Source organism: Astatotilapia calliptera, chromosome 18, assembly GCF_964374335.1.
Source record: "Astatotilapia calliptera chromosome 18, fAstCal68.1, whole genome shotgun sequence".
Classification (NCBI taxonomy): Eukaryota; Metazoa; Chordata; class Actinopteri; order Cichliformes; family Cichlidae; genus Astatotilapia; species Astatotilapia calliptera.
The window spans coordinates 17,386,494-17,407,186 of record NC_137439.1 but is presented as its reverse complement, the minus strand read 5'-3'; the positions used below and the strand labels follow the sequence as shown (position 1 = coordinate 17,407,186).

Below are 20,693 nucleotides of genomic sequence, written 5' to 3'. Positions count from 1 at the left end.
CTTTATTGATCCCACGGTAGGGAAATTTGTGCGTTACCACAGCTCAGGTACAGATAGCAGAAGATTAAAAAGAGTATACCAGAATATAAAGTCAAAAAATACAAAATAAATAAGATAATACAATATATACAATGATAGCTGAGGTTCTCAGTACACAAACAAAGATGGTAAACATGATACCTGCTTATCATCAGCACTGTGGCACCATCACTGTGGTCGTGCCATCACAAGGACATTAACAGATCCACTAAGACAATTTAAAATGACTGAACTAATCTGGACAAAACACTCTGAATACGTTTAACTTGGGAGAAAATAAACAGAAATTGCAGTTCGAATTCCTGTGTGTCATCTAAACGGCAAACAGAAGAAATGGACTGAAATAGCATTGGTGGCTTGGCACTTGTGTGATCATTAGAGGCTATATAGCACATAATTACAGGTGTGTCACACTACTGCATACACTAAATTGTATAGAAGCCTGACATCGTGTAATGCTTTCTAAATTGTCTGAAGCATTATTGAGACTTATAGAAACAACGCAGAGGCAGCAGAGGTGGGATTTTAAATTCAATTAAACTAAATACCAAAAACAACAACTAATAGATACAAAAAGCATCTATTTCCTTTCCATTAACGTGTGGCGCTAACGAGGATACTAAACAATCGCTATTACAGGGCGTAGTTATTAGTGTTAATTGGATTTTATAGCGAGCATGTTCATACTAAGCAAGTGAGTGTGTCAGACAAAGAGATGACACAGCGAGAGACACTGAGACGGAGCGGGAGAACAGAAGTGGGAGTCTGTGGAAATAGCCTTCAAACCAAACAGAGTGAACAAAGGCAGGCAGGGGTGCAGAACCTTCAAGGCTGCGTTTCGAGCACAGCGATTCAGGCTCTCTCGAAATTAAAGCAAATATTCAATCTGCTGTGGTAGCTCGTGAATCATCCCTGCACATTCATAGGGGGTCATTTTCGTATGTTTGGTTTAGAAAATATTTGTTAGAAGTAGAATTTCCCAAAACAATCATAACTCATGCAACCCACCACTGTTTAGTATGCAGCTTTCAGTGTCATGGCTTTAAATACACCTTTCTAACTGTTTGTTAACACAAGTAACTAATCAGCCAATCACATAGCAGAAAATGAATGAATGTAGGTATGTAGATGTGGTCAAGAAAACCACGAACTGAGCATCAGAATGGAGAAAAGGTGATTTTAGAGACTCTGAACTTGGCATGTGTTGGGTCTAAACTCAGACCCCGCTGTATCCAGGACTTATTCCCATGAAAGAAAAACAAGGCAACGGTGTTCGATCGATTTCTTGCGCAAGGGAGGCCTCGTCTGTGTCCAGCACGACAAAGAACCCCAAATGGTGGCCTCCTCTCGCTGCCTTTTATTGACAAACTTCAAACAATAGTTTACAAAACACCTCCCCCTGCAACCCCGTTTGGTTACATAGACAAGGACTGTATGTAAATGTATACACTGGGTGTGTGTGTGTTATGTGAGAGTGTGTGTGTGTGTGTGTGTGTGTGTGTGTGTGTGTGTGTGTGTGTGTGTGTGTGTGTGTGAGAGAGACCTCCTGCTGACCAAAGGGTCGTAAACCCAGGAAGCTTACATCAAAAGAAACAGATCTTTCAGATAGGATGTATCTACAATAAAACCTCCCCCAGCACAGAGTGGCTGGAGAGGTGGTCAGGATCAAAGAGATGGCTTTGATCCTACTGCTTAAACTAAGACTATACAAATTTAAGAAACACAATGGCAACATTCAACAATTAGACTTAACAGCATGGTTGGTACCAGACAAGCTGGTCTGACTGTTTAAGAAACTGATCATCTGCAGGGATTTTCCCACATGGCCGTCTCTGGGATTTACAGACAATGATGAGACAAAGAAAAATCCAGTGAGCAGCAGTTCTCTAGGCAAATGTCTTGTTGTTGCTAGACATCAGAGGAGAATGGCCAGACTGCTTTTAGCTGATAGCGACACAACAATGACCCAAATAATCACTTATGACAACCAAGGTAAGCAGAAGACCATCTCTGAATGCAGCAGAAGACCACACTGAGTGCCACTCTTGCCACCTAAGAACAGAAAACTGAGGCTGCAGTTTATACCAGCTCACCAACATTGGGCAGCAGAAGATCAGAAATACACTGCCTGGTCTGCAGAGTCTTGATTTCTGCTGTGCCATTCGTATGGTGGGGTCAGGGCTATCCTGCTTTGAATCAAAGGTTGCTGATGGTGTAATGGTGTGGAGGATAATTTCTTGGCACACTTTGGGCCCCTTAGAACTAACTGAGCATCGTTCAACCACCACAGCTGACCTGTGTATTGTTGCTGACCACTTCCATTCCTTTATGACCACAGGGTACCCATCCTCTAATGGTCACATGTCATGTCACAAAGCTCAGATAATCTTAGACTGGCTTCTTCAACATGCCAGTTAGTTCACTGTACTCAAATAACCCCCACAGTAGCCAGATCTCAATCCAACAGATAACATTTGGGTTGTGGTGGAACAGGAGATTCATATTATAGAGGTGCGGCCAACAAATCTGCAGCAGCTGTGAATACTGAGGAATATCCAAGGAATGTTTTCACCGCCTTGATGAATCTGTGGCACGAAGTTGTACTGAAGGAGGTCCATCCCAGTACTAGAAGGATGTACCTAATGAAATGTCTTGAGGGTGCATACAATTGGTTTTTTATCTTTGGATCAACTCAAAATTCTTTTTAAAAAAACCCCAAAAAAACTACATCTTTGCAACTCTGTCAGGAGCCGGTCGTGTCCGGTTCCTGACAAAGATAAAGGAGACATAGCAAAGATCAACCCCAACTCTAACTTTTACAATAAAAAAAACAGGCTTTAAATCACCTTTTAGTATTCTTCTTTTTAATAAATAATGATAATTTCTTAAAGTTTCCATTTTTTTTTTGAGTGTCCTTGGTAGGGCTGCACGATTAATCGTTAGAAAATCGCGATCTCGATTCATACTTATGTGCGATCTCATTTCCAAATGACAACGATTTAAAAAAAAAGAAAAAAAAAAAGACGACGATTGTACCGCATTTTGATCCGGGACGTACTCTGCATGAAAACAAGCGCTCACTCTTCCTGCTCAACAAATGACAAGGGCGGAGCCTTATACCACGTGATACAGAAGCTGTGCCATGTGATGCTAAAATTAGCAGGGAAAAAACAACGGAGAGCACGTCAGGGATGACGAGAAAGTGACAGGAGAAAATCCGTCCCGGTCAACCACCCAAACATCAATAACAGGAACCTTATACAGCGCTTCCCTATACACGTCGAACTCCCGCAGGCACAAAGAAATTACGGAGGCTATCACTTATCACCTGACCAAAGATATGGCTCCCATCAACACTGTGCAAAACGAGGGATTTAGGAAAATGATCAACACCCTAGACAAACGCTACACAGTGCCGTCCCGCAACTATTTTTCTATTGTTGCACTACCTGCTCTATACACGCAGTGTCGAGCAACGGTGGAGACGGAATTTCAAGCAGTACAACATGTTGCAGCAACAACAAAACGTGAGACATTTGTTGTTTTTATGTTTATTTATTGTTTTTATGTTCAGTCTCAACTGTTACGAAGTTGATGTGCAGTTAATAAGTGCAATAAATATTTATACTGGAAAAGAAAATCGTGAGAGAATCGTGATCTCAATTCTAAGCCAAAAAATCGTGATTCTCATTTTATGCAAAATCGTGCAGCCCTAGTCCTTGGTTGAATTGTTTCAAACATCAATAATTTGCTCTGTTTATACAGCAGAAAATTCCCATCTGAATTAATGAAATGGAAAAATATCATCAATGTAGCAAAGCTATCAGTGATGTAATAAGATAATAAAAGAGGTGGAATAGCTGCACACATGCACTCTAAAGACCTGACTCTGTGACAGTATAAAAAGCGGGCTTGTGTTCACACCGAGAGGCTAATCTCTTCCTCAGAGGCTCTTTAAGTGAAGCACCGTTGCACAGTATTGTACCACACTGGCTCTGGAGAGGCTGAATTCATTACATGCACAGAATGCAGCCTCTCCCACACACCTCCACCTACACGAAGAACACCACCAAAAACTACAGTAATCAGCAGCATCACGTTGCTTACCAGTTCGGCACAGCTCCGCAGATGGCAATGTGCAGCTGAATCAACATTAACATAATGCATCAGCAAATTAATGGCTTTGAATTAAATCTGGGGAAACATAAACTATGTGTCTAATGGCAGCGTTAATACTCTTCTGCTGAAATGGGATGATTACATAAAGTGTACTCATAATTAGTCATAGAATAAATGGTTGAGTATATGTTTTCCCAATGAAAACCCACCTGGGACCGTAAGCTATTGTTTATTTGATTCAATTATCAGTGAAATTAGAGGCTGAGACCACTGCAGCAGCTCTTTTACACCGCGTGATGCTGTCAGGGATCTTGGACGCTCATAATTCCTGAATTATTTCTTGGAGCCAATGACAGCAAGCGCCCGATTTGAAATTTACCCCAAAGTTTCGAAGGTAGACTTCACCAAACCTTTAACACAGACACACACACAACCGACATTACCAAGCAAGCAAATCGGCACCAGATCTCCAGGACTAGACTGTCATTGGTACGTCTACTACTTGTAAGTTTACCCCCTAATCCCTCAGCTACTGTTCGATACTGTACTTGAAAAGCTACCATCAGATTTGGTCAGAAGGATAACAGACGATAAGTCTCCTTTTCCTCGTCACCAGCCCAGAGTGAGATTTGACAAAACGTCACCAAATGTTAACAATCATGTTTCTGCCTAATCAAATCTGTGCTTTAGAGAGTGGATATCACCCTTATAACAGTGAGTGAATAAACCGAAGCTGCTCGAAAAAACCTCTCAAACACAACTCTAGAGAACAACAAATGCCCCATCTAGTCATTGTAGCACCAGGAGGCCCCTTCAGTGAATGAGCCACGATTTGAAACTTTTGCAAAAATGCACCGATTGCCTTTTTTAAACATTAAGATAGTAAAAACAGTATACTCTCTGTCAGCTCTAAGATTTTAGATAATATGATGTAATAAAACTATCCCTGAATAATGTAAATAGAACCTGAGGTGAAGAACAACATGTGAACAACATAGTGTGTGAAAAGTACCCCCCCATGATTCAGTAGTTTGTAGAACCACATTCTGCTTGAAGTGTGACTTTATAGGTCTCCCACATGGCTGTGGAGGCATTTTGCTTCAGCTCATTGAGGTTTGTAGCTATTTGTTCATGTGCAGCTCTGTTAAAGTTGCACCACTGCGTTTCACTCAGATTGAGGTCTGGGCTGGCTCCTTCAGCTGTTCTGTTGTAGATTTGCTGCTGTGTTTGGGATCATTGTCCTGTTGTGTGATCTTATTTGGTCAAGCTTTAGCCGTCAGACACATCTGACTTTAGAATACTTTGTATACAGAAGAGTTCATGGTCGACTCAGTGAAGATGCCCAGACCCTGTGACTGCAAAACAACCCCAAATCATCATCACTCCCCACCGTGCCTCGCAGTTGCTATGAGGTGTTTGTGATGATGTGCTATGTTTGGTTTTCATAAATATGATGAAGTACATTATGGTCACACATCTCTATTTTACCAGGACAGTACTGCTGTATCATTATGAAATGTTCTTCAAAACCTCATTAATTTGATGTTAGATGTGTGAATTTTATTCCAGTACTTCTCGTAATGTCACTTTGCAATGAGCATCCTTTGGTGTAAATTTCTAGAAACAGCTCACACCAGCCTAACCCATTTTAACCCTTACCTCCAGATTATTATTTCACCTTTGTGGCCCTTTCCTGTAAATCAAATAATAAATAAATCAAATAATAGCAAATGGGTTTTTGAGCTTCTTATAAAATCTAAATCTTTTAGCTCCACGAATCACTGCGCTCACTGTGCTTGATGAGAGTTGAGCAGCGATAGTGTGCAGAAAATGGTTGATGGGGGAGAGACGCTAAATGTATGTATGACTTGTCTCACTCCCGTGTGTCTGTCTCTGTGCCAGATGGCATAATGAATCACTCCCAACTCCCACCCAGCTGTATTATTCATCCTGTCTAAAGAGCAACAATTTTAGCAAAGTGTCACACTCGCAGAGGTATGAGTGCAGGCACAGCTGGGATCAATATCATTATGACTGACGAGGGAGTTGTCAGAACTAATCTACCAACAGGAGGGCAACAGGTTCACTGGCAACAATTTGTACCTGTGACCTCAGAAATAGAGTAATAAGCACACACATGCACACACACACACGCCTAACTCATCTGAGAGTCATTTCACTGCTAATCAAAGCATCGCGTCCACCTGTGCCAATCTGTTTGCTGCAGGATATAATTGACCATTTTAGGAATCCCAGTGATTTAAATTGGATTGTGGGTAAGTTATTCTAGCTGTTGTCCTTTTTTTGCTACACACTCTTTGCTCAGATTAGGGATTTTAATTGAGCTCAGTGTCCCAGCAGATTTGCTTCTAGCAATGCATTAATATGAAATGAAATGAATGCCGCCAGCGCTGGCCCAGTGGCCTCGATTATATTCCCAGTGGGCCTCTATGACACATGTGTGTTTTCTTTTAAGTCTGACTTACTTGTGCTGTGGCACCAGAGCCAGAGCGTCGGAGTGTGTGCGAGTGAGGGGGGCGGCATATGTACCATCAGAAAATGTGTCAGATAGGTGGCAGGAAACCAGGTCGTCCGTTACCAATTCCAGCCACAACTGGATTTGGTAACACAGAAGATCTGTTAGCTGCACAAAGTACACTGACAACTTTGAACACACTGTAAGTGACATGATTTGAAAGCTTAACATCAATCAGGAAGTTCTCAAAAACTACCCAAAATGCCACATTCTTAAAAGTAACTCGACATGTCCAATCAGTGATTGCACAGGTGAGATCATACAGAAACTCTTAACCAGACATCACTCCTCAGTCTGTTGTTGTTGCTCTTTAACAGTGTCGGGGGAGGAATGCAGATCCTCTTTAAAACTCAGCTAAATTTGCTAAACGCATCACAAGGAAACGTCTCGTTCTGCACAAGAACCCCTGTGATTGGTTTCTGATTATTTTATTGCACGTGCTGGTCGAGGTTGAGCTGGCATTTTCCAACCCAGCAGTCGGTGGCATCACACAATACGGCTTCACGGTTATAAGCCCATTAATGGGAGAACAACAAGCAGAAAAAACCCCCCAAAACAACAAAGTTCTGTGAATTGCAGTCTAGTGGAGTAGAAGAATGAGTGCTAATAAATAGCATAAAATGAAAGTGAAATACAACTATCTTCAAAATTGTACAGTACTTAAGTAAATGAGAACTCCACTGACTCAGCATTGTGCTTCTATAATTTAGTCTGACTCACTTTACCCACAATGCTGCTGAGAGCCCGCAGTTCAGCCGGAGATTCTGGTGTGTTGTGCCAACCGTGCCTAACGTCAGTCAAAAGTCTGGCAACATCGCTTCTTGTCATTCCACTCCCTCTGATTTTATTTTATTTTTCAAACATTCAACAGGTTATGCAGCTCATTCTGGAGAGACAAGTTTTTCCCACGTATACGTTAGTTCTCTCTAAGGGGGAAACCAGACACCATGCAACACCAGGGACTTGTAGCGATGACTAGCAATAAAATTGCTCGTCCTCAACTTTGAACTGACACCATTTAACCAGTAGATACAGAGGATATTTCTGGTTAACACATAATGAGAAGGGAAAGACACAAGAAGTTTACCTACACAATCACAGCCAGGACTGTTTGCTACTGTCCATCTGACAGATACAAAGCAACAGGCGAAACACTAATCCCTGCAAACTACACTTTAGAACACTATGAAATAAATCCTTTAACCCCGACAATATCCTTTGTATGGTCACATTCATGCAGTGCTCAGACCTGGTATGAAACAACAGTACAGTGAAGCTCAGTGAATTACAAAAACTGGCAAAAACCTTCCCTACATACATGTAATGTCACTTTTTGTTTTGAAATCATCTATTACACATAATATATATAATTTGTAATGATTTCAGTGTCATAGAAATAATTCCAATGAGCATTATAGATACTGATAATCCTGGTACCCCAGGCAGTTTCTATAGTAGGTTTCATCCAGATTGATTAATTATGGTAAATGGCCTGTATTTGTATAGCGCTTTTCTAGTCCCTAAGGACCCCAAAGCGCTTTACACAACCAGTCATCCACCCATTCACACACACAATCACACACTCTGGTGTGTTATAGTTATATAATTATCACTGTATAAAATAAAAGTAGGTTCTGGAAATACTTTTTACATATTTCATACTTTACAGTAAAAGGGGACTCTATCAGCTCCATATTTTTATTCTTGGATTCTATTAAAGTTGCTTTGTGCGATTGACTGGGTGATGGGTAGTCCCTGTGTTCATCCACTGTCAGAAAACTGTCTGTTTAAACCAACTTTCTTCTGAGTGGTTGCCCCACACAAACAGAAGGTTTGAACAGCAGGTTGGGGTTCACAGTCAAAACTGTGTACATGAGATGACCATATTAGAAATATCTCCTCTCAGTGACATCATACAGAGCCAAGATTAGAAAAAAAAAACTTACTGAACAAGATATTTAAAGCACTCTGAAGTCATAGGGATTTCTTAACTACAATACTTGAAACTTTGGCCATGTTTATATGAACATCCACGGCTTTAACAGTATATCTTTGACAGAAAATAAGGAAAAGTACAACAGGTTAAAGATGAATCACCAATTGTTTTTCAGAGCTCTCTGTGTTTAAGACACATCTTTTCAGATTTAAACAATAATTCTGTGATATTAGGTACAGAACAGGCTGACTATAGTTGGGTTTGGTAGTGATAACCTCTCTGAACAGTACACAAACTCCACTGGAGCTTCAAGTGATAACCTACAAAATAAAATAAAATGCAGCTGTGGTCACCCTTTTCTGCTGCAACGATAACTGGTAAATACTGAAGAGACGTGTGAAGAGACAACAGAGACGTGAATTGTGCTGCTGGTATGGTTTCTGTAGCTGTTTGAAGGTTCTGAATTTGTGAAACCTGCTTGGCAGCTACATAATTACATCCTTTTTAGACTTCGTCCAAGCATGTTTAGCTCAGTGCTATAAGTTAGTGCTTTAAGGTTTAAGTTCTAGACTATCCTGCATGCCTGTGATGTCCTATAACAGATAATCCCTGGTTCTGCCATACTCCACTAACAGAAAAATATGTTTTTAGCTCCTGAGTCAGATAGCGCTTTGTTTCTTTTAGCCAGACAGTCTCTTAATGAAAAAGTTAAAGCATACAGGGAGTGCAGAATTATTAGGCAAGTTGTATTTTTGAGGAATAATGTTATTCTTGAACAACAACCATGTTCTCAATGAACCCAAAAAACTCATTAATATCAAAGCTGAATGTTTTTGGAAGTAGTTTTTAGTTTGTTTTTAGTTTTAGCTATTTTAGGGGGATATCTGTGTGTGCAGGTGACTATTACTGTGCATAATTATTAGGCAACTTAACAAAAAACAAATATATACCCATTTCAATTATTTATTTTTACCAGTGAAACCAATATAACATCTCCACATTCACAAATATACATTTCTGACATTCAAAAACAAAACAAAAACAAATCAGCGACCAATATAGCCACCTTTCTTTGCAAGGACACTCAAAAGCCTGCCATCCATGGATTCTGTCAGTGTTTTGATCTGTTCACCATCAACATTGCGTGCAGCAGCAACCACAGCCTCCCAGACACTGTTCAGAGAGGTGTACTGTTTTCCCTCCTTGTAAATCTCACATTTGATGATGGACCACAGGTTCTCGATGGGGTTCAGATCAGGTGAACAAGGTGGCCATGTCATTAGTTTTTCTTCTTTTATACCCTTTCTTGCCAGCCACGCTGTGGAGTACTTGGACGCGTGTGATGGAGCATTGTCCTGCATGAAAATCATGTTTTTCTTGAAGGATGCAGACTTCTTCCTGTACCACTGCTTGAATAAGGCCCTCTCTGCCCTTTACCAATCCAGCCACGGGCCCATCCATCTGGCCCATCAAGACTCGCTCTCATTTCATCAGTCCATAAAACCTTAGAAAAACCAGTCTTGAGATATTTCTTGGCCCAGTCTTGACGTTTCAGCTTGTGTGTCTTGTTCAGTGGTGGTCGTCTTTCAGCCTTTCTTACCTTGGCCATGTCTCTGAGTATTGCACACCTTGTGCTTTTGTGCACTCCAGTGATGTTGCAGCTCTGAAATATGGCCAAACTGGTGGCAAGTGGCATCTTGGCAGCTGCACGCTTGACTTTTCTCAGTTCATGGGCAGTTATTTTGCACCTTGGTTTTTCCACACGCTTCTTGCGACCCTGTTGACTATTTTGAATGAAACGCTTGATTGTTCGATGATCACGCTTCAGAAGCTTTGCAATTTTTAGACTGCTGCATTCCTCTGCAAGATATCTCACTATTTTTGACTTTTCTGAGCCTGTCAAGTCCTTCTTTTGACCCATTTTGCCAAAGGAAAGGACGTTGCCTAATAATTATGCACACCTGATATAGGGTGTTGATGTCATTAGACCACACCCCTTCTCATTACAGAGATGCACATCACCTAATATGCTTAATTGGTAGTAGGCTTTCGAGCCTATACAGCTTGGAGTAAGACAACATGCATGAAGAGGATGATGTGGACAAAATACTCATTTGCCCAATAATTCTGCACTCCCTGTATAATTTGTTGCAAACTCTTACAGATGCCTAACGAGAGAATTTGAAAGCAATCAGTACCGCTCAGGATGAATTATTTAAACCGATTGAACGCTTTGACCTTGCAAATTCTGTGAAACTCAGTCAGCAACACAGCTGTTGAGCATTTATGCCGGCCTTAACTGGTCTGTAAACGTGATGCTGATGTCCCTTTTATGTAAGAGGCAGAGAGAGAGAAATAAGAAACACAGAGGAAAAAAAATATGTGGGTGTCAGATTGAAATGAGATGTCAACATGCCAACAGCAATCTTCCCTGAATGTAAAATAATGTACACTTAACCATAAACAGCATACCAGCAATAACAATGGGCAACTCCCGCATGATTAATTCACTAAAGCCAGTTTTATAGGGAACAAATTAAGACTCTTGGTGTTTTTCTACAGTCTGTCTTCTTTTTATCTTCCTTTTTCTACCGCTTGTTTTCTGTCTCCTTTCTTCTCCATCCATCCACTTCTTCTCTGCTTTTGCATAACATCTCCGGCGCTACATTCACATTTAATTCACAGAGGTCCTGGGGGCGAACCAAAGCAGGTTTTAGACACAACTGCCAATCCACTTATCCACCCACCTATTCCTGACTGCAGAGCCTGACTGTGCAGTGGAAACACACACTTTTCTTTGTGTTATGTTTTCCTGCGGATCTATGGAGTATAAAGATGTACGTGCTTAGGAAAAACAAATATATCAACAACAATCGAAGACCAGCCCAGCGGTCGACCATTCCTTACTGTATGTCACCCAGGCTTGCAGCACGGTGGGATTTAAAGCCTTTCAGCTTAAGGTATTAATAAATGTTGACATAAACAGAAACAACTACATGAAAGCGCCAACATAACTCGACAATAGGTGTCTGAAATCAATCTTCTGCTTCAGCAGCCAGCGCCTGTAACTAAAAATTTACTCTGTCACTAAAAGCTGTGATTTGTGATTAAAACCTAGTCAAACGTACACATAGAAACACACACAGAAAAAATTAGAAAATTTCCCAACCTGGTAGCGCCAAGCAAAATTTTAAAATGTAAAGTTATAGGTGGAAGAAGGGGATGGGGTGGCTAGATGCTATAAATACTATATTAGCATTGGTAAGCATTTAGCTAGTGAACTAGCTAAACTAACCATCATCAGGCACATAACCACAACTTCCATCCATCCATTCGCTTCCGCTTATCCTTTTCAGGGTCGCGGGGGGCGCTGGAGCCTATCCCAGTTGTCATAGGGCGAGAGGCGGGGTACATCCTGGACAGGTCGCCAGTCTGTCGCAGGGCTAACACACAGGGACAGACAACCATTCGCACTCACTTTCATTCACACATTCACACCTAGTGACAATTTGGATTATTCAATTAACCTATCCCCACAAGCTGCATGTCTTTGGACGGTGGGAGGAAGCCGGAGTACCCGGAGGGAACCCACGCAAACACGGGGAGAACATGCAAACTCCACACAGAAAGACCCCGGCCTGATGGTGGAATTGAACTCAGGACCTTCTTGCTGTGCGGCAACAGTGCTAACCACCGTGCCACCGTGCTGCCCCATAACCACAACTTCTGATCTTAAATCACTGTCAGTTAGCTAAACACAATACATGTTAATTGCAAACATGGCATTAGAGTACTTACTAAGGCATCGACTCCTGCACATTAAACCTAATTCCCGCTACAAGTCAGAGCTTTTGCTGCTCAGCGCTATTGCTAATGGCAAGGTAATATAATACCTTCTAAAGCTAGTGGAACAGGTAGTTAGCATGTACAGTATGTACAGTTAGGACTGTTAGACAATGTGAACGATAACAAAAGAATATTTTAGTCTCTGTTTAGATAACTCCTAGCTTAGCCTAGTAAGGAAAAGGGCTTTAGCTGGTGTAAATAACACATTTGTCAATATGCAATTGTAGATTGAAATGGCATTTATGTTGTGGTTTTTATTCTTAACAGGTGTCCACACAGGCAGTGGCGACCATAGACGATTCAGTTGCATTAAGCGACTTCAATCAACGATGGCTAAAGTAACAGCTGGCGATGTGGAAAGAGCAGCTCCCAAAGTTAGATTTTAAAGGTAAGCAAAAGAACCAATTAATTAATGATTAGTTTACAGTACAGTGGTAGTGTCCATTCGGGGAGGTATTTATTGTTCAACTACTAGTTCTCCAAAATCATAACTGCAAATTGTTCGACATGGAAGATGCTATGCGACAGTCAGAAGCTGATCTGCTGACAAGTGGTCCAGAGCAGGAAGGGAAAAACAAAGTACATACAGTGGCTGCACTTTTCATTTCTTTGAACACCTGGTATCCATTTAGCTCTTTGTTTGTTGTAACTTCTCCGCAGCTGCCTGATGTATCAACAATAACACAAGGAAAAGTAGCACACAGACAGATTGTACCACATATTTTTGACTTTGACCCCTGACAAAAGACGCTCACTGTGGTTAGACAGGCAAGTCCGAAGCTGCCCACAGGCTGCTAACGGACTAACAACATGCTACCCCCAGTGAACTATAATTTTTCCCACTGGATGTACCTGTGTGCCAATTTTTGTTGCTCACCTCCTGATCAAGTAGGAGGAGTTGGTTTATTATAGTAAGATTATAATCCTGATATCGAGAGGTCCTGAAATGTCCATATGTAACTAGGTGCTGGAGAAACACTCAAACTAGATCAATGAAATCACTTACTGGCAACTTCATTAATGTTATTATTTACATGAGTCCTTCATGGCAGACTTGAAAAATGATTGGTAAGTATCCAGACAGACAAACAGGAGAAGAAAAAAGACTGCAGGAAGCTTGAAAATGGAGTATGAATCCAAAGACTAAAGGGAAGTCCACCCCAAAAAAGATCTCCATAAAATGTTCTTATGCTGTGTTTTAATCGATCGAGCCGGTGTGCTGTAAACTTTGTGGTTTTATTTTCAATAGACTGATCAAATCAAGAAGTCTAAAGTAGTCATATCAGGCACCCCTGTTTCCAGATGTTAAAGCCATGTTACTTTATCTATTTTATAATGTTATGCGACTTACTCTTAATAGCACCAAATCACAACAACAGTCACCTCAAGGTGCTTTCTATTGTCAGACCCAACAATAATACAGAGAAAAACTCAACAATCAGACGACCTCCTACGAGCAAGCACTTGGCGACAGTGGGAAGGAAAAACTCCCTTTTAACAGGCAGATCTTAACTCACACTGACTTTCACTTCTTCAACTTCGATCGCATAAAACTTTCCAGTTAATCTTAAAAGAAATAGCAAAGAAATAGCCAAAAATCTCTGTTTTTTTCGTAGAAAGTAAAAGATAGAAGCCTTGTATATAAAAAAACTACCTTATCGTTAACCCCAAGTGGAATTAAATCAGGACAGGTGCAAACTAAACACGACAGTGCTGAAACAACTCCATCTGCAGTCTTTACGCCAATCAGCTGCAAGATTCAAAGCACTAACAGGTGAATAACACCGATCATTCAGCTATGAAGTGAAGGTTTTTTGGGGACGTCATCACAACCTTGCACATATTACCAAAACTGCACCAAGACAGCTCTTACAGCTCTCAGCACCTCCAAGCAGGACAGTGTTCCCCAGCATGGAAAACCTACTCAAGAAACCTGTTCTGACTCTATGAACATGACGAGGAGGATGACTTTGAACCAACCTTCAAAATCTTAGAATTTCAATCTGATCGCGCCTGTTTGGGATGCACCCAAATTATGTGTTGCCAGTGTGCTAGTGCCAGACACCAGCGGACACCCATAAGAGTCCAGTGTCTATGCCTCACAGATGGAAGTAGTTTTTTTTAGGGACGAGCCATATTAAGGTGGTCTTATTGTTACAGTTCATATACTGAATGTGAGTTTAATGTCATATTATGGGTTAAATGTTTTCAATTTCACGCTCCAATCGCAGCTGTACCATCAAAAATAATTCATTTGCTACCCCATGATTGGTCTCTTCTCAACAGCTGCAGCAGAAGAGTCTTGTGCGTGATGTAGTATTTTAAGCCAAGATGACAGAAAGAAAAACTAAAATACTGAAATCTGGTTACATTAACTACATAAACCTACGGGATTGTTAAATTCTGTTTTAACCATTTTCAAAAGAAGATGGGAACACAGGCAGAAACTTCGGCTGCTTCTCAAATTCCCTGCTTTGCTCAGATCTGATTGGCTCCCAGTCAGAGAGTTTATGGCGATGTTCAGAAGTGATATTTCTTCCTCCTCCAAAAACAGATTTCTCCAGTATGTTTGGCAAGTAATAACTTGACAATGTTTGAGACAAAGACTTCTCACTTTGTTGAAAATTCAGGTCGTCAAGGAGACCAACTGATGTTACTCACCCACTGAGCACGACTATGAAGTCCATGACGTTCCAGCCATTCCTTAGATAGGAGCCTTTATGGAAAACAAAACCAAGTGCCACCAGCTTGATCCCTGCCTCGAAGCAGAATATCCCAATAAAGTATGGCTCAGTCTTCTCCTGCGGGAATGACATGCATATATAGGTCAGCAGGGTCTTCAGAAAAGTCATTTTACACTTTCAAATAGACAAATATACAGACTGCACTTGCTTAGACAGACAGAAGAATGAACAATAAGATATTTAACAATGCTTTTTTTGTACCTCGTGCCTTAGAGTGAATGGAAACAATTGAAATTAAACTTCCTTGACTTAAGAAGAACGTGGGAGAGGGGAGTGAAGTGGGGGAAGTGTGTTTGGTGAAACCTTAATTACCATTTCCAAAAACTGTTTTCTTCCTCCGCCTCCTGCTCCTAAAGTAATAATCTCAGTGAGGAAGGTGTGGATGAAGTGGAAAAGCTCTACGGCTCACACTGCACAGTAAAACATCACCCACTTCTCAGAGATCCAATTATGTCTAAAGAATTTGATGTAAATGTCTAACATATTCTAATTCACTCAGTTATGTCACTTTAGCCACCCTGTAACTCCTCACTGCCTCCTTATTAAAATCTAATAATCTCAACTGGCAAATGGTTAATCTGCTTGCAGCTAATTGTGTGCTCTTAACTCAAAGGGATGTTCTTTTCATTGATATTATAAATCTTTACATCATTATTGAAACCTAAACATATTCTCATGGTGACAATCACTCAGCTTTGTTTCTTGTCACAGACTGTATATAAAAGATGGACACCTGAAAAGTAAAGTCAGTGTGGAAGTTCCTTATACTGGTATTTATTGCTACTGACCAGCAGGGGGCAGTAACTCTGGTTGCTAAAAAGAAATCTACAAGTGATTGGCCTTACATCTCATTTAATTTACTACATCACTTTTTTTTAACCTATATTATTAGATGTAGTGAACTCCATCGCTGTATTCATCCTTGCAAAATGTGGTCACCTGGTTAACTTGTAAGCTAAACTGGTGCTCCAGTTATTAACTTTTCTTACCTGGCAAAGGTAGTACAGCCACCATGTCCATGTTGATGACACAGTCATGCTAGCTGTTACTTCCATTTCAATAACATATCACTACATGGGCTCTGGGACTTCCAGATTATACAGAAACATGTTGGAAAATCTTGAAAAGATGAGACTTTATGGAAGAAAAATTGCAGTTTTTTTGTTTCAGATTTCAACTTCTTCTACTCCTATACCAGAGCCCATGTGGAGGTTTTGGCAATATAGTGACCCTTGTTATTCAGGAGATCACTGCAGCGACCTTAGCACCAGTCTACACAGTATAATCACAGCTAGCTGGCTACACAATCCATGTGGCAGTCCTAAACAAGGCCAACATAATTTAGAGCTTTAGAACATGGCTAACTTGTAATTTTGTTTTTTTCAGAGCTGCCCGTGTTTTTATGATGTATGGTGTCAAAACACCCAAACGGCAACAGCCAGAAATGTTCAGCTTAAGGCATAAAATGGGATTTTACAAGCTAGTGGGTGAGAGCATGATGGCTGTGTACATCTTTTATATACATTTTGTACATTTGTGTGTGTGTGTGTGTGTGTGTGTGTGTGTGTGTGTGTGTCGTGACAGCAGATTTTGTCCTCACCAGTCTCTTTGCCATGGGGGTCTTATCCTCTCCGGGGAGGTGCTGCTCCAAGGCCAGGACAACACAGTTAGCGGTGATGGTGGCCAGGATCATGTACTCAAATGGTGTAAAGGCCGCTAAGTTAAGGAAAGTTTTTTTCTGCACAGTGCAAGGACAAAGACGCCACATAAAAACAGATAAAGCTGATGACACAAGACAAGTTAAGTTCTCCTGGAGTTTACAGCTTGAATACACTGACGGCAATCACAGTTTTTCACACACGCAGCAATTATTGGAAACATCGTAGCGAATGTTTTAAAGGTTCAGTGGTTCAGTGGAAGGTAAAATAAATAAAATAAAAAAATCTAGACGGATGTATGAGGATGATTAAATGACAGATGAATAATGGCATGGTTCATATTCTCTGGTATTGGAAGCAATCTGTTAGAGAGATTGCGGTAACCATGGCAACCTGCTTTTAAAAGTGCTTTTCATGAAGAGAAAGCGATCAGGTTAGGGAGGGAATGAGAGCACTGTGAAGTCACCTTGGCCTGAGTGGTCTACTGCACAAACTACAGGCAGAAGTTCCCGCGGCTCCTTTCACTGCCAACAACAGCCGACGCCGCAGCGGACGACACAGCACGCGTTACACATTGTCTTTGTATGACAAACACGCGTGTTCAAACATCATCTGCTAGCACCTAAAGAAAGGTTGCTCCTCAGACTGCTCAGTTTTAGGCTAATTCAATTCATTGTGAGGTTTTAATGAGCGAGCTTTTCCAAATGAAGCCAGAAGCAATCCAACATTCATCTGCAATCAACAGAAAATGACTCAACATCAAGTTTGATAATCGCTTAATCATTTAGGACATTCTTCAAGAAAGTAGGTCACTCATGCTTCCTGCTTTTCTAAAGTTTGAATTTTCTGTTTTATTTGACTGCAAAGCAGTTTTGGACCGATGCGGACCCCTGTGAGGTTATCACGTTGAACTTCAGAGAGCAATCATTTTCTAAATGATCATTAACGTCAGCTCTGATAAGAGGTGATATGTATCTAATATGAAAATAATGTTACATTTAAGTCACTCTCATCCATTATGAATTTCACCTTTATACTTAGAGGATAAATGTACAAATAAATGATAATGGAAGGTACTGAAGGCTTAAATCCCGTGTTTGAAGGTGTTTTCAAACTGAACTTATTTAAAAGAAGTTAGCAGATCAACAGCAAAATAGAAATTATTTACACGTACAAGCAATGATGATTTGCTGTTTTTCTTTGTCTCTTGTGACATTAAATACTTTCTTTTTGAAGTCTTAGTTAGACAAAAAAAGAGTTATGAAATTTGTCATGAGATTTTTTTTAGAGTCAGACTAGACAAAAGTTGGCACATAATATGGTCGGTGTCATATTGTCCTATTTAATTCAATTTATATAGTGCCAAATCACAGCAACATTGGCCTCAGTGTGCTTTTTTATTGTAAGGTAAAGACCGTATAATAATACAACCTATGAGAGATACTTTGCTGCACATGTTGCAGCAAACATGCTTTGTAATAGATACTGTTTCAAAAATCCAGTATCAGTCAGCTTGATTTGTTATCCATAGAACTGATAAGTTAAAAATAAATAAGAAAAATCACAGATGTACCAACTGTAAAAACAGTGTGTAGTTGGCTCTAAAATATTAATATTAAACCATTTTTTCCTTCAAATCAGTGATTTTAAACTTAGTGGTTTAAATGCAGAATATTAACATAACTTAAACTAACACAACTTGACCTGAGCGGATCATTGCCAGTTTTCTTGCGAGTGAAACATCTGTCTGCACCTGTATACATGCATGGGCCCAAGGGTTGCACAATATGGACATGAGCAGTGGCATACGCTGCGTGTGACTGTATGCACCCCAACACTTGTGACTTTCAGTCTCTCAGAGTTCCCATGAGGTCGGAGCTCCTCATTATTAATTTTCCTGCCATGAGTGAAATGGGGTCACTGACTCACAAGGGAGCGCTGAGATGAGGACCTCTGGGACCCACACTGACTCACATTGACAAGTCCGCATTGTTGCCATTGAAAGTGGATGAAAATAGCTAAAGTGGGAAATACTTAATGGGCCCACTCTGTTGCTAACTGTTAACTGTTACCTGTTAAGTATTAGTTATTATGCAAGTTTTAGCCCAGTTACATGAATCACGCTCACTGCTTATAGCCAGAACATCACTCTGTCCAAGAAGCAGCTCTTCTGCATGTGTTGTATCAAATCAAATCCATGTCCAGGGAACTTAGAACAAGACTAACCCAATTCAAATTACTACACCGAATTTACCGCTGAGCACATAGATTATACAGGGATGTCAGACTAGGGTGGGCACATATGATTTGGAGTTGTCCTAAAACCCCAAATTTTTGGACTGAGGTCGGTTATTCCCTTTTCGCCAAGATTATTCGCCAAGATGATCATTCTGGGTAATCCATCACCCCTCATACAGGCTACTGAATAAAATGGAGAGATTTCACCTGAAGTGGGATCCATACCTTTTCAAAAATAAAATGATCAAATTAAAACTTAGAGTTAGATGGACACTGGGATCCTATCCTTAAGTCCCACATAGATAAACCACCACCGCCACCCTTTTTTTCCTCCTTTTCTCTCTTCTTTAGTTTGGTTCACATCTCCCCACTGCTCTACTGTCGTGCTGATGCTATTTCTGCCTCATGTGGTTTGTATTTACACTGGACTGGTGGTGTTTTTCCAATAAAAATTCAATAAAATATTAATTAATAATAAATCAAAATAAATCAAATCAACCATATAATAATAATAATAATAATAATAATAATAATAATAATAATAATGGTAAATAAATGGTAAATGGCCTGCATTTGTATAGCGCTTTTCTAGTCCCTAAGGACCCCAAAGCGCTTCACACTACATTCAGTCATTCACCCATTCACACACACATTCACACACATAATGATACGTAAAACTGAGCAACAACCAAATCAGTGTAGCACTCAAAGTAACAGTTATTCGAATAGCCTATTGCACTTCCTCTGCCGCAATTTCTACTGTCTAAAGCCCAAATGAGTTTACACAGCCAACAGCAGTCAACGCAAACATGCTTCATGTCCTTTGTGTCTACAAACACAAAGGACATGAATAATTTAATGAAATGACTTAAATGATGATGCAGTGATTGATTTCCTTCACTGAATACGAAGTAAGCAGGCAGTAAAAACATATTTGAAGCTAACTCTTTACACTGCAATCAATTATAACCAGGCAGTTCACAGCTTGTTTTGTCAAAGCTACATTAAAGGCATTTGACAATAATTAATGTGATGGATAACGGGACTAAAGAGAGTGTCAGGAGTCTGCTAGAAGATCTTAATGTTGCATGCAAGTAAATGGAAACAAATGGCTGTCTGCAAGGCAGAATGATGTATTTATAATCTACAGGATATAATGCAAGCAAAACATGTCAGCAGTCGTGATTTGTCCCTCCGTGAGATAAAGATTGTAATATTGAAAAAAACAGCTGGCACTGATTTTTATGTACTAAATCATTTTCTTTAGATCAATTAAATCGATTGATTACTGTAGTTATAAAGACTAATTAACATGCAGGAGGCTGGGATGGTGCAGCTTATTTAACCTGATTATTTTTTTACCTACAAATGTCCCAGTCATTGATAATTTTGCACAAATTCTAATATTCTGGTATACATTTGCAGCAGCATACACTCTATCAGTGCACCGCCAATCAGTGTAGCTCGTTCCTGTAGATTTTGAACCTCAAATCTCGAAACTTTATTCACTCTGTCAACACTAATGACAGTGATGCTCTCACAGCCCACGATCCACGGCAGTACTACTGGCCAGCTCT

At 40.3% G+C, this 20,693-nt stretch overlaps 2 protein-coding genes across 6 annotated transcripts in view; both read right to left on the bottom strand.

Annotated features, from left to right (window-relative positions):
* The window catches only part of cacna1eb (calcium channel, voltage-dependent, R type, alpha 1E subunit b), a 59,506-nt gene extending 42,034 nt beyond the window's left edge, over positions 1 to 17,472 (bottom strand). For 3 of the 5 annotated variants that reach the window (XM_080292204.1, XM_080292205.1, XM_080292208.1), the window contains exons 1-2: positions 16,821 to 17,472; positions 15,138 to 15,277 (exon numbers count right to left, since the gene is read on the bottom strand). In XM_080292204.1, the coding sequence (XP_080148330.1) occupies positions 15,138 to 15,277; positions 16,821 to 16,988 (308 nt within the window). In that variant the 5' untranslated portion in view covers positions 16,989 to 17,472. The remainder of the gene's footprint in view (positions 1 to 15,137; positions 15,278 to 16,820) is intronic. The other 2 variants (XM_080292207.1, XM_080292206.1) reach the window with 1 other exon arrangement.
* A 3,040-nt stretch (positions 17,473 to 20,512) lies between these two features.
* LOC145421671 (uncharacterized) overlaps positions 20,513 to 20,693 on the bottom strand; it is a 12,361-nt gene continuing 12,180 nt past the window's right edge. Inside the window, exon 3 of the mRNA XM_080292209.1 lies at positions 20,513 to 20,693. This exon is cut by the window's right edge and continues 1,178 nt beyond it. The gene's annotated coding sequence lies outside the window, so the exon portion shown is untranslated.